The sequence below is a fragment of the Montipora foliosa genome, chromosome 6 (genome assembly GCF_036669935.1).
Source record: "Montipora foliosa isolate CH-2021 chromosome 6, ASM3666993v2, whole genome shotgun sequence".
Classification (NCBI taxonomy): Eukaryota; Metazoa; Cnidaria; class Anthozoa; order Scleractinia; family Acroporidae; genus Montipora; species Montipora foliosa.
In genome coordinates this window covers 69,820,697-69,835,696 of record NC_090874.1, presented here as the reverse complement: position 1 = coordinate 69,835,696, position 15,000 = coordinate 69,820,697, and the positions used below count along the sequence as shown (strand labels likewise).

General features: G+C 43.6%; 1 protein-coding gene across 1 annotated transcript in view; it reads right to left on the bottom strand.

The window, feature by feature from the left end:
- Window positions 1-15,000, bottom strand: part of LOC138005968 (metal cation symporter ZIP14-like) — a 70,600-nt gene that overhangs the window by 26,127 nt on the left and 29,473 nt on the right. Inside the window, exons 6-8 of the mRNA XM_068852131.1 lie at window positions 5,791-5,960; window positions 2,956-3,120; window positions 1,386-1,499 (exon numbers count right to left, since the gene is read on the bottom strand). Of these exons, the coding sequence (XP_068708232.1) occupies window positions 1,386-1,499; window positions 2,956-3,120; window positions 5,791-5,960 (449 nt within the window). The remainder of the gene's footprint in view (window positions 1-1,385; window positions 1,500-2,955; window positions 3,121-5,790; window positions 5,961-15,000) is intronic.

The following is a 15,000-nucleotide window of genomic DNA, read 5'->3' as shown; positions in this document are numbered from 1 at the left end:
TTTGCAGAGTTAAACTAACTCCACGAACGTAATTTCCAACACAGAGGTCTTTTAACTCCTCTTGGAGAGTTAAATTCAATCCATGATTACTCGCCAATGGGAGTTATACTAACTCTGCAAAATGACCCCAAAAGAGGAGTTAAATTTTCCTCTCATTTAGAGTTAAAATAACCCCTATAATTTAAAGTTTAAATCCTATTTTAGCCTTAAATAATTTAACTCCCCCACTGGGGAGAAAAACTTTTTCGGGGATTAAAGTAACTTCTTTTTGGAGTTAAATTAATTCCGAAAAGTGTAACTCCATCATGAGGAGTTATTTCAACCCCAGTGCTGGAGTTAAAGTAACTCTTCGAAAATTACTGTGATGTTACCATATTTCCACCAATAGCAAACCTCCTCCACACCCGCATAAAAACTAGCAACACCCACAATTCCTCTATTCGCTCTGAAGAAGAGCTAACGCACGAGACGTCAGCTTTCCAAGTCGTTCATGGTGGTAATTGGACCTTTATCAACACGTTTGATAAAAACCAAATTTCGAACAAAAAAATCCTAAAGATATCGAAGCCAAAGAAGTGACGGCAAAGACTCACTCGCTCTCAGAGCCTCGCTCGTTCGTTTTGTGAAAACAAACTCGTCCGTAAATACCGTACGTCAACACTTTCCATGAAGATATCTAAATGTGAGAAACTCAGATGATTTTATTTTACATAGATTTAAAACCATGACGCATGATAAGCATAGCATAAGGTATATGGGACCACTTATCTGGTCAAAGATTATTAAACAATTAAAATGACCGAATCAGTTGACTCTTTCAAAAATCAAATTAGGAAGTTAAATCTAGCAGATACCGCAACACAAGGGTTTATTAGGGACTGCTATTTATGTAGCAAGTAAAGGGATATTTTCAAATTAGGATTAAGGAATACAAAACCTAGGGAAACATCTTAGGAATCTTGGTCATGAGAATGCGGACGAGGAAGGGAAATAGACGAAGGTTGTTTGAGGTAACCCGGACGGTAATATAAATAAGAACATAAATAGTTGGGAAAGAGGTTGGGTCGGAATTAAGAAAGGGTCCTATTACGTCTTTAGATAGGTATCTCCTATTAGTTTCTTACAAGCTGATAGCGATGACACATTAATAAAGGTATTGATTGATTGAAAGGAAAACGTCGTCATATTTTCGGGCAAAAAGCAATGAGATGAGCCAAAGATTACCCAAACAGCATCAATTACAGCTTTTCATCTTATTTCAGTGTTGATCACATACTTAATTACGCCTTTCCTCTAAAATAAAAAAAAAATACTCCAGCAGAAAAAGACAACACTCAAATTTTTGCATCAATTTTATCACGTGGGAAAGCTACTTTTCTACTCACCATATTTTTGAGAACAATGTCTTTATTGTCAAAGGGCACCTCGTACTGGTTCTTCCCAAATGAACTGGCTCTTTCATTCTCTAAACTCGTGTGTTGACTTGAAAATCCAGGAAGCTGTGTCCAAAGATATTAACCTATTATTACTCTATCGCAAGAAACTGACTAAACCCGTCTCTACCTACTAATTCTAATCCAACCTTCATTGTTTCGTCACATTCACTAATTCTCTTAATTGGCATTTCAACGTTTTTGTGCCAACTCTGCAAAACCCTTCTCCGTAAGGACACATGATAATTGCTATATTTTCAGACTATATTTTATGAAGAAATACTAGCGACATGAATTAGCCAATACTTCTAATGGATGGGAAAACATTTAAAATGACGTTTCTATTAATAATAATAATAGTAATAATAATAATAACAATAATAATAATAATAATAATAATAATAATAATAATAATAATAACTTTATTTAGACTGGTAAAAAACCGGTCAATCAATGAACTTGATTGACTTGTATAAATCGGTGACCAGTATAAAAATCAAAGAAATTTAAAATAGAATTAACAACAAGAAACTAAGAAATATCAAGAATGGATAAAAAATTTAAAGAACGTCTAAATACTACGAAACTGGTGCTATATCTAAAAATTACAAATATCAATACAAGAGAAAAGTCTAAATACTACAAATATGGTTGGCGATATCTTTGTCCATAAAGTAAGTAAATGGACTATACTTGAACTGTGTAAGTGTCTTTTCCTCTCAACTGTCTTGGCCGTGTGTTCCAGCCCCTGGCAGCCAAGAATTTGAATGAGGTCTGTCCACACTTAGTTTTAACTAAAGGTAGATCTAGATCTGAGAGATCGACAATGTCTTTGTGATCGTTTTACTAAGTAACCTTTCAACTGCATGGTGCAGTTAATGTTGTCAATAATTTTGTACACATACGTACTGCAACCAAATAAAACGGCATCTGCTGCGAGGTGATAATAACAGCAATTTAGTACGCATGCTGAGTACATATCTTACGGTCGGCATTTGATATTGTTCGCATGACCTGATTTTGCAGGCGTTCTAAGCGTTGGGCGTTATCCTCACTGCATTCGGCCCATACTACACAACTACACAGTCTGCTTATAGATTCTAAATAAAATATCGCGACTAAGGAAAGATGAAATTCTGTTAAGCAATTCAAGATTGCAAAGAGGTTACAAGTTTATTCCACTCTGTGCGTAATTAGACAACGTTCGGATTCGACACTACCACACCACACATATAGGCTTCTCTTTTTGGTAATAGTCTGTTGGGGCTAGTTAGAGGCTAAAGTAGTTTTCATCGTTATTCAAACGCTCTACCATTATGAAAATAATGATGTCAGTGATAAAACCGTCAATCCTGGGGAAAACATTTCCCTTTTAACTTTAACATCTGCTCTTCGGGAGAATAAAACAAAACCAAGATGAGCTTTGGTAAACAATATAAATGGTATCAATTTCATCAACACATCACTGATCAAGTAAAACCTCTCGTTCTTTTTCCTGTTGTAAAAAAATCATTCAACCAACCTTATCATCGACGTGGCTGTGACAGTCATGTTTTGTACCAATTTTGCGCCTGAGCCCTAAATGCATCAGGGTTTCAAACAGGTAAAATAAATAGATAGCACCCAGCACTACCGTAGCCTTCCACATAAATGACCCCTCCTCTCCATGTGCATGAAGACCAAATGACTGATCAGAGATAAAATTAAATTGAGAGTTAGCAAAAACCAATCCAAAACACATACGTATAATTTATCCCCAGGTCGAAATTACAGCAGCCATTTTCAACACACTCTCTCAATAATTATTCCTGGGGGTTAAATTATTGAACTATTAACCTACTGCAAGCTGTTTCTTAGTTAAACTGTTGGCCCGATGTGTTAGCCTGGCAAGGGTTAGGGTCAGAAATTCATGCCAGAAATTACGTTCTACGACGGTTTCACTCTAACGAACAGAAGCGTCTCGTTGGGTGCCCCCGGTGAATTGTACGCATATTTTTGCGCCTGAATTTAACAATAGAGTCATATCATACAGTTACTATACAAACTGAACCTCTAGTAGAGACCTTATTAAACAAAGACCCATGCCGTTTTTCATGAGGCTTTGTTCATTTAGAAGTAAACAAAATACTTCGCTCACAGTTTTAATAAACTTTAAGAGAGTGACCAAAGAAAAGAAAAAAATTGGGATCTCGTGATCACTGTCAAGCCAGGCACATTTTCAAGTCGTGAAAAATCATCTCATTAAAGATTTTCTTGTTCTCCTTGGTTTATTATTTTATTTCTTATAAACAGTGTAATTGGTAAACTCTAATTTATGATGGCCTGGTTTGAGCAGTGTGCTTTAAAATTGACAGTAATAATCTTGAATAACATAAAGTAAAGTACGATCGTCCGGGTGAGCGTAGTCCTGAGAAGGACTGTTTATGATGACATTGACTGACGTTTCGACAACCTGAGCGTACTTTACTTTATGATATGACTCCTGGGTTCAAACCATTTACAATCTTGAATAACTAATAAAATATGAGACCATCAATAGTGACCTATACATACAGTTCATGGTAATGTAAGGGAACATGTTTTTGCAGTATGAACATATAACTAAGGTAGCCAAAATCACATAGAATCTATACATTAAGGCCCCGTTTATATAGAGAAAAGTTGTCCCGGGTAGAAAGGTCATACGCCTACCCGAGCTACCCTGGGCGAGCCACCTTTTCTTACCTCTCCTTATAAAAAGTGGCTCCTCTGGAAGTGTGACCCGCCTAGCCGTGTCACCCTTTTTCGATGGGAGGGTCACCGTCCTAGCCGGGCCAACTTTTCTTCTCATAAACACTTTGGCTCGGTCTACCGGGACAACTCCACTGAAATTGAAGGCCGTGTTTTATCTTTAAAACAAACAAGTTAAATCTAAGTAAAGAGTGACCGGTGTGAATGATTTTTTAACAAATATAAATCCAGCGGAAAGAGGGATCTTGAAGCAATGATATGTTAAGCAGAGCCAATGACTAATTTATTAGGATTAACTTTGACTCGGTCAACCAGGACAACTTTACTCATGTAAACGGTCGTGAGAAGTTGGCCCGGTAAGTCGGGTGACCCTTGAACCCGGAGTAGCTTTCTCCATATAAACGGGGCCTTAGACAGAAAAATATTTTTCCAATGAATGTCACTTTAATCTACGCTCTTAGATTATTACGAATTCAGTGTATTCAGAACAGTGCGGCAAGATTAGTAGTGCAAGCGAGCAAATTTAATCATGTCACTCCAGTTTTGATAGAATTCCACTGGCTTCCCGTCCGTTTCCGAATTATTTTTAAGATATTGCTCATGGTGTACAAGTGCTTGCATGATATGGCTCCCCCATACTTGACTAACGTCATAAAACTGAGAAAAACGTCACGTTCTTCAATCCAATCTTTCAAGAAAGATTTAGTTTTAAGTGATCTTTGATGAAAAATGACATTTTATTACTGCTTTTATATAAGTTTGATATTTATTTTCTCTTATTGTGAAGCGCCATGAATTTTTGATGTGAGTGCCATACAAGTTTTATTATTATTATTATTATTATTATTATTATTATTATTAAACTGTTTTCCATTCACCAAACTTTTCACGTATCTGACGTCTTTGCCACACGTCATAAGGGGCCACACGGAAGCTTCATTGTAAACAAAGTTCATAAAACATGTGCGCAGAAGTTTTGGACAGCTTCAAAAAGTATGTTCCTCCCAAGATAAAGATGTATGGTATGCTCTTCCCATAGATTGAACTGGCAGGCTGACTTCACTTCAACAGACTTATCTGATTAGAGTTTAATGTGAAGTGCTAGTTTTGTACCCCATATGAACCATGTGAGCGTTAGCCCTACTAATGGAAATGGGCCCACACAAGGACCAAGAAAAACTCTGACCAGGGTGGGAACTTAACCCACGACCCTCGGGTTAGATCCCCACTGCTCTACCGACTTAGCTGCAAGGTCTGACGTGAGCAACCAAGTCAGAGATTTTCTCTGTCCTTGTGTGGGCCCATTTCCATTAGTAGGGCTACCGCTCACATGGTTCATGGAGTACAAAACTAGCACTTCAAATTACACTCTAATCAGTTAAGTCTGTTGAAATATAAGTGCTACACGGTCAACGTTTGTAAAAACGTAACCCTTCCTTGACTTTACTTCAGCCTCGTGGCTTCCGAAACGAAATGAATGAATGAATTCAAAATTCGACATGGGTTGCTAAGTTGCCACACCTAACTCCTAAAGGATGTTTAAATTTTCTCGAGTCCACATAATTCTATTTTGCAATGCAAAATACAATACACTTCTCTTATTTAAGAATATGATAAGTGTACTTACATGAGGCAACAAATGAAGCAAGCTATCGGCAGCAAGCGACCCCACAGCAAGTCCTACTAACATGTCCAAGACCTTCTTGTAAAGTTTCTTTCCAATGAATGGTATAGTGGCCACACCTGCCAGAGATGTCACGCTAATCAACGTCACAGAGACAAGGCCATAACCCCAAACTAAAGGATAGAGCAACAAATTGTCAGTACAACCATGCAAAAAAAATAATTCTAAGCGCAAGAAGCGAGCCAGAGATGCTAATCATGGTCACAGAGACAAGGCCATAACCCCAAACTAACGCATAGAGCAACAAATTGTCAGTGTAATCATGCAAAAAATAATTTTAAGGGCAAGAAGCGAGCCATTTGCAAGTGTTCAGAGTCAGGTTTTGAGCTCACAAGTCGCCAATATGATCATCATCATCATCATATCCTTTATTTAAACACGATAGGGTTTAAAGCTCAGAGCTTGTGGGGTCGTGTAAACAATATTTATTTCCAGGAATTTTCTAGATATTATTCATTTCATTATGTCCACCCTGACTCCAGCTTCGATAACCAGTTTGCGGAGCATCGCATAGCATAGGCTACCCCAGATTTATAATGGGAGAGAGGCCTCGAGCAACCGTACTCTGTTAAGAGTATGTTAGTGTGCATCGTGTTAATGAAATCAAATAATAAAAGTGTATCTTGTTCCTTCTCAAATGCACAAAACGTGCCATCAACGTATCGTCGATAAAAAAAGTTTTGGACGCCTTGTAGTTCTCCAACCAAATATTTCCCTTGTGGCTCAAAAAAGATTGGCTAAAGCAGGAGCAAGTGGGGATCCCATAGCCACACCATCAACGTGATAGTAAAACAAACCTTTGAATAACAAATGTGTTTGAAAAGTAGCGAGGTGGAAAAGGCTTTTAGGCTCAGTGGTACTCAGCTTAAGGGTGCCCTAGGGGAAGACTTCCCCATCGCCGCACAAACATGACACGAACTAAAACGCTCTCCGATGGCCGAAACCAGTCCGGCCACCAAAAATAATCCCCTTGCCAGGGACTTCATCCAACAGATTACATGATGTTCTTGATGCAAGTCATCCAACAGGCGAACCAAGTGTCCAACGTGCCACCAAGCGTTCAGAACGTCGGACGGGTTCGGAAGGTTCCACCACCACATTGGCATCGACGACGCAGTTGGATAGGCGCGAAGCGAGAGATTGTCCAATGGAGCGGCCGTCTGCGACAGGTGTAATCCCGACGACGACGGTAAGGCAAGAGGAACGAATAAAGTCAAATGATCCAAACCCTTTCTCAAATAGGAATGTGTGGGAGGTCGGAGCACATACTTACTTACGAGCCACGGGTAGTGTCGGTCGCCGTACTATGAAGTAAGCACGAACAGTGATGTCTTTGTGCCGATCACACGCCATCACTGCCAACGTGCCTGTGGGTTAGAGAAGATCGTAGGGGGCAAAAAGTTGCTCCTCGGTGCTCTGCTGCTGCTCTTCCCTCTGGCGGAATTGCTTCGCCGGTATCGTCTTTCATTCATTTGTTTGCGATGGCTGGCTCGACATGCCCGCCTCCTTTCAAGGATTCGATGGCAATGGGTGCAGTAATACCGTCGGTTGATCTCCAGGCGATGGCGTTGCTTTAATGGTTCTCGGTGGGTCTTCCGATAGCGTCGTTACCTCTGGCGGACTTGTTCGCGATACTGGGATCGGTACACCCTCTGCCTCTGACAAATTTGTTCGCGATGAGCCTGCTAATACTGTCGCTGAAATTCACAGAGTTGTTGGCGATAGGTGGTCCAATACAGACGTACACATTTCACGAACTCGTTCTCGATGTCGTTGGTAATACCGACGCTTTTGTCCCCGGATCTGTTTGCGATACAATTGTTCACGTTCCAGATCCCCCTGGCCTCACTTTCTCTCGATGTGCTGGACTCGTCGCCTCCGTGCTTGGGCTAAGAGATCTTGGTCGTCCTCGTGCACGGACAAAGTTCCTGTCAACGTCAAGGGCTGGGGAGGGGATCATTTCCGACGCCTCTGAGCTTGCACCAACAGATCCCGATGCTCTTCATGCACAGCCAGGGTGTCAGTCAAGGTTTTGCCAGCATCGATGTCATCTCTTCTCGTTGATTTGCTGGCGATGAGCGTCATAGCTATGACGGTTTCTTTCGTTAAGTTTCTCCCGGTGTCGTTCTTGTTACCGACGGTAAGATACGAAGAATTACACCGCGCAGGTAACAGACCATCACTACTGGCCGGATGCGCGCCGATGCCCAAGATGTTGGAGGTTTCACGACGTTCGAGGTTTTTGGACATATTTGTAAATGGACGTTCCGAAGAGCATGTGTAAATAACAAAATATTTGAAAATAACAAAGAAAGAGACGACATCATAAATGTTAAAACAAAAGAAATTATTTAGTCGAAAAAAAAGAAAGCGATACGGGAGTGTCGGTGGTTTGGCTTGGTAGCCACGGGCATCGGGGCTTGTAGGAATTGTCGGGTCCGCTCGTGGTTGATGTAGAAGGTATCGCGATCCAGTCCCACTCTGGCCACGCATCCATTGCGCGAAACGACCTTGGGACAATGATGACGTAAGGGAGCTCGGTAATGACCACAGGAACCCACGGCGCTGAGGCGCGACAGATCCTCAAATTTCGAGCCACCCAAAGGTTCTGAATTGATGTTGGGAATCCCCCAGCTGGTGAGCCATCGTCGTTTGATCATCCTCCCTTTGAAAGCCAGCAATGGACAACAAGGGATCTTGTGTTGCTCGGTGTCAGACATCCACAGATAACTTGCTGGCGACATGGTACGAACCATGTAAATAATACTGGAGCCCTTGGACGTGCTGGGTGCAATAAGTGGCGGTACGTCGATCTTTGGTCGAGAGATCAGGCCACAGTACCGAAGGTTTGTAATGAAGGGCACCTACATCTTTTCCCATCCAATCACATGAAAAAAATTGACGCCCCGTAGCAAATCCTTTCAGGTCGATCACCAAACACAATTTATCTAAGAGGCATGTCCTTGTCACGTCTCCAAACTCTTGGTTTGATGGTTTGGGTAAGGACGCCTCTTTTTATACAAGATCAAGTGCACAACCTTTTGGATCGTGAGTCAAATCCTGAGAAGAAAACGAAGAAGATGATGATGAGTACGTCTTGGGAGTACGGAGACTATTCGCCCGCAAGATACGCGTGTCCTGAAAAGAACAAAGAAGAGAAACCCCCTACCAAACGTTCTCGTGCGAGTTAGAGAAACAAAAAGGACGACGATGCGGTCTGCTCACCAAAACTTACTAGGAAGCCCGCCAGAAAGCCATGGAACAGAGACAAGAAAAAGAAAGAAGAAGAGGCCGAACTGAATGCAGCCACTCAAGAGTTGGACGCGTTGCTGGTGTCCGTACCATGCTTGGATGACTTGCCCTCGTACGAGGAGATGATAAGAACAGAACCGTTGCCAACACCAGAGGTGAAGCTGAGGCCAGCAGCACCTGGGCACCTGGAACCTGGGGAGGTCTTGGTACCCTTGATCGTACCCATAGAGCCAATGGTGGACAGGATTCCTGCATGGCTTGCCGTGGTGACTGCCCCTACCATACCACCACTGCCACCATCCCCAGACCCAGAGTACTAACCTGTCTTGTATCCGTTTCACGACACGCCTTTGCGCGAGTGACCCTCCAAGACCAACGTGTACTGCCGAGATTTTGACAACACCTGTCCGTTCTGGGTGATGGGTCATGACAGAGCCTACGTGTGGATGACCGGGGTCCTACACCAACTCCATCACAACATTAAGAAAGGACCCTGTTTTTGTAAAAAGAAAAGTAAAGTGGTGCGAACAATGAACCCGCACTTCCCCAACGTGGGTCGCTTCTTTTTGGTGTTCCTCTAGAACAAATCCTGTCGGTTCTTCCACAGGTTGGACAGCCCGTGTTCGGAACAGATCTTTACACACCGACTGGAAGAGTCCAGAAAACGAGGTTGGGTGAACGAAGGGGAGGAAGTGGACCCTCATCAAGCCCGAAAAAAAGCCTGGCTGGTGGAACACGAGAACAAAATGGTGGTGATACCTGTGCCTAGTCTGCCTCAGGAAAAGTTGAAGTCGGAGCTAGAAACAGATGCGAGAAAGCGGAGAATGCTGAGCCACAAGAAGAAGCTGCGTGACTGAGACCAGTTGGAGTGGAAGGTGTGACGATCCATTTATCCAATCCACCTAGCATCTTTATCAATTCCCGACATAGCCAGGTGATCAAACTCCATCGAACTCGTCGTCCGACTTCGGGATAAGGGATTTGGGTCAAATGGGTGATGGCCGCTTCCAACAGAAGTCGTCTGAGCTCAGCCCACAACATTCTCGAAATAACACATATTTTAAGTTTCCAGCTTTCATTTACACCTTATCGACCTGAATCTCATTATCTTTTAATTGACAAAAACACAAGAGTAACAGTCCAAGTGTAATTGAGATGGTCTGGGTTAGAGTTAGGGTAAGGGACGGATTTCCCACCCAAGAACATGGCCGAATTCGAAGCCATGAAAGGAGGGATTGACTATAAGTGGAGCCATTTTGTCGTCTACCCGTCTACCCTGACGACGACCCTCGACCCCGAACGCGCTTACGTCGCATGGCAAACCCTTGAAAAGCGTCATCCGCAGGAAGTCCCGACCATTCTGGTGCGGATGAGACATTGGCTCGTCACCAAAACATGTCGAAACGCAAGCGCCGCTGCGATGCCACCAGCCCCGTCGTGAGTGTGTACACGGCCGACACCGGGTGCCTTGAGTGGCGTGGCCCAGTACGCCCAGGGTCAAGGGGAAATTGGCTTACACATTGCATCGTCCTTTCAACAACGGTTCGAGACGCTCCCGGTCTTGGTGTTTCACAAGGATGAGCGATGGCAACCCGATCTGGTGAGATGCAACCTCTGAAACGATGGAATGGAGGGAATTGCTATGTCTTGATGGTCATCGACGTGTCGTCCAAATACGTATGGACCGTCCCAGTGAATAACAAGACGTGCACGGCCTTGACTCGAGCATTTGAGACGATTTTACGACAAGGATAAAAAGCCCAACGTTTACAGACTGATCTGGGCAAAGATTGTTACAATGCGACGTTTCATCCGATGTTGGAACGAGAAGGTAGCCATCACTTTTCGACACATGGAGATGTCAAAGCCGCGGTGGTGGAACGGTTCAATCATACTTTGAGAAAACGTATGTATCGGTATTTTATCGCTCGAAATACCCCCAACGTATCACGGTGTCTTACCCCAAGTGTTGAATGGATACAACCAGAGTCAGCAAGAAACATCGACCTTTCAAGAAAGGGTATCTACGAGAATGGACGGAAGAGGTCTATTTCATCGAACGTGTGTTACCCAGACCCGTGGTTATGTATAAACTTAAGGAATGGGACGGGACAGGGCGTGTTCCTGCTTCATACGCCAACGGCTTCAGAGAACCCCAAAGACATCCTCGTGCATTCTGTTACCAGTTCATTCCGAAATAAGAATGCTAATGGGTACTTTTGCATGTACTCGTTTGAGTACCACGACGTCCATGGATCTCGGAGTCGGAGAAGGAATGGTACTGTCCGAGCCAAAGACCTGACAACTTTGTCGACTGGTGTGGAATTGGTGAAGAAGATCATTCATACGTTGGAACAGCAGATCCTGGACACGTTGCCAGTGAGGAAGACGTTGTACAAGAACGTGACGGTAGGATCAAAGACCGTGAGGAGAAAGACAGCCGTCACGATCCGATGGGACAGGGACAACTTGGTGATGAACAATACCGACATCTTGACTGAATCGGTCAAATGTATGTATTTTGGATTTACCGCGGAAATGGCCCGGAATATGGGTTGGTTGACATACTATACGACGTCGTTTAATGAGGTGGCTCACGTCTAATCAGGTCCTACTCTATTGCTAGAACCGCAAGACAAGAAAGGACCCAGAGTGGACTTAACGAAAGAATAATTTTACGATGGAGCCGTATACAAAGAATTTCCGACCACTTTTGTCAAGCGACCTGTACGTGAACCTGATCGACAGTCAGTGGGTGGATCAGACCTATGACGAACTGCTCGAGATCGTCGCCTATAAAAACGAGGGGATTTGGTGGGAACCTCGACATATCGAGTATCATTGTCTCTGAGGATCCAGGGTCGAGATCGTACAAGTTCGTGTGACCGAAGTGGACCGAAGTGGACCGAAGTCGGGTGTTGTTTCCTACAGGTAAAGTGCTTCCCGTCCGATTGCATTTTTGTAGCTTCATGGAACCGGTCGTTTTACTCAGTGACGTGTCGCTGGAGTTTCCCAAGAATACCAGCAGTGCTTTCAAAGTCTGTTTACCGCATCCCGTCCAATTTGATGGCAACTGAGAAGTCGGTCTGGTGTCTGTCTCCGTGCCCGACTGGGAAATCTGGAACTGAATGAACTGTTCGATCCAACCAATGACACACTGGCAAGAGTTAAGTATAATGTTAAGCAGACACCAGGGAATACCCACACGCTGGAAACGAAAACGGTCGTGACGTTCTCGTCGAAAATCAAACAGCCATCGGTGGACAAGGTCGGGTTCATGAAAGCCCTCATCGCCGAGGTAGAATGGCAGATCACTACGAGACTCGAAGGCATTAGTGGTGGGATAGCCGAGGACGCAAAATGGCCAAACTTTCGTTGGGAAGAAGAGGATGCTGTGACGGAGAGAAAAGTTTTGGCGGACATTAAATCGTTGCGTGAGGATATGAAGTCCAAGAATCCACAGCTTTTCGCACAGGATGGATCACGAACTGGCATATAACCGCCAAGAGAATGACCAAGGTGGAAACGACCGAATTGACAGGGGGACCTTTAAGGGTCATGTACCCCGGGGCAGGGGTCGTTTTGATACAATGATACAACACTTTATTCAAGAGATAAAAAAAATTAAAGTTACAAAATATCTCTCGAAAGGGGATATCTAGAGGTCAACCCTGTATAAAAGACTCCCCAAAATAAAAGATGAAAAGGTTAAATCTAGAATCTAAAACGTTATATACAGATAATTAAAACTGTTTACAATCGTATTAATCAATATTCATATAAGTCCTTAATCTGTTGCAAAATAAAGTCAGCGATCCTGCGTGTACAACATCTTTAGGCAAGTTATTCCACATGTTAAAGACCATACAAAGAAAGAATATTTGTAGCAATTAACGATGGCAACTTTTACATCGAGCTTATAATCATGATTTGCTCTAGTTCGATTACATTTAGTAAGTTCAAAAAAGTCCGAAAAAGAAAGGCTATCTATTCCCAAAAATATCTTGCAGCACTGGACTAGAGATAAGAACTCTCTACGTTTCTCCGCCACTTCAGTAAGCGGCAGTGGTCTTCATAGCTCATTTCTCCGCGCTTTTGCTTTGACGCCAACTGTAATGCTCTTCTTTGGACTTTTACCAAGCACGTCTTACCAACGACTTAAAGAGGCAAGAAAACGCGTACCGTTTATCGTTTCCAAGTGATCGCCTAATTATACCTAACACTTAGTTCGCCGCCTTTTTTACTATGTAGGAACGTGTTTACCCCAAGATAGATCGTAGTTTAGTGTGACCCCTAGGTCCTTGGCACTTTCAACAGATTTTAGTTGTGTACCTGTGTACCTAGGCAGTAACTTGGCTGAGATCTGTCTCTACTGTGCGTTACACGCATGACTTCACATTTTGCGGGATTAAAAAGTAGCTGCCACTTGTTAGCTTAATTTATTCAGGTCAAGCTGTACGGCTGGTATATCCTTATCAGGCTCATTGATCGTATGGTAGATTTTGGTGTCATCAGCGTAGATTTTTTGACTGTTGATGTTATGTTTGCCGAAATATCATTTATATAGATAATAAATAAGATTGGGCCGAGTATTGTTCCTTGGGGCACGCCTGAAATCACGGGTGACCAGTCTGAACAATTGCCCCTTACCACGACACGCTGCCTTCTATTCGTCAAGAAATTTCTAATCCACAGTAGTAGAGAGCCATCTATCCCATGCCGCTGTAGTTTCAGCAACAAACGCTCATGTGGCACACTGTCAAAAGCCTTAGGGAGATCTAAGAAGATGATATCCGTTTGCAGCGAGCGATTCCTAGCCTTTCCCCAGTCGTTATAACATGTAAGTCAGGTCGTGGACTGGAAGTTTACGAATCTCAATCAGGGCTTCAAGATGCCGTCACCTCGATGTCACATACATTGCTGGTGTATTCGGACGTGGTGGGCACATTCAATGGTTACCCTTGCGTCGTCCTTACTTGGACGTGATCGAAGTCAGTTTGGCCGAAAGTAATGGAAGCCTGGCCTTACTTTGGAAAAGGCAAAACCATCGTCACCTTTCAGTTTCGACGACAAGGTGACGGGAACGTATAAAAACCAGCACACCCTAGGGGTAGAAAGGACACATCATGAGAGGTGGCAGTCTGACGCAGTATGTTTCCCGCCCTTCGTGGTCAGGACGGGAATGGGTTCATGGAGGAACTGATCAAGATCGCAGCACCCATCGTGCTGGAATCCTTACAATCGGTTCTCAGTGCCACGTCAAGTGGACTGTCTCTGGGGGCTACAGGGCAGGTCATTGGACAAACCTTGAGACGGTTCTTAAACGAAAAGCCGGTGATATCCTGAAAGCCGTTATGAAAGCCAGAGGACAGTACGGCTATAAAAAAGCCCAACGTCGTGTGTCAGATATCTTTGGACGAAAATGAGAGCGTTCGTGGCTCAATCGCGTCCGCTTTGACATCGTGCATGGAGCCGATATTGGACGACCACCAGTATAAAACTAACGGACCATCCCCGTCAGTACAGTGGTTGGTTGAGCAGAGCGGTGCTACGACCTCCCGAGTACACCTTGGTACAATCCTCAGTACGACGATTACAACCCAAAAGACAAAGAAGGAGGCGATGAGTTTGAACGTATTTACAGCTCCGTCGGCCGACGTGACCGTGAAAGGTTATCGAGACGTCTCATACAGTCAGTCCAGTACGGGCATCACGCCCATACCGTTTCGGTCGGGGTCCTGGACGATTTTGTCGATTTGAACCAAAGTTATTAAACAATTAGACCCGTAGCCCTTCCGGGCTACGGGTCAATAGCTCATGAGGCGAAGCCGAATGGGCTATTGACCCGTGGCGCTTGAGGGCGAAGGGTCTAATTGTTCTAGTATCACCCAACTAATCGGA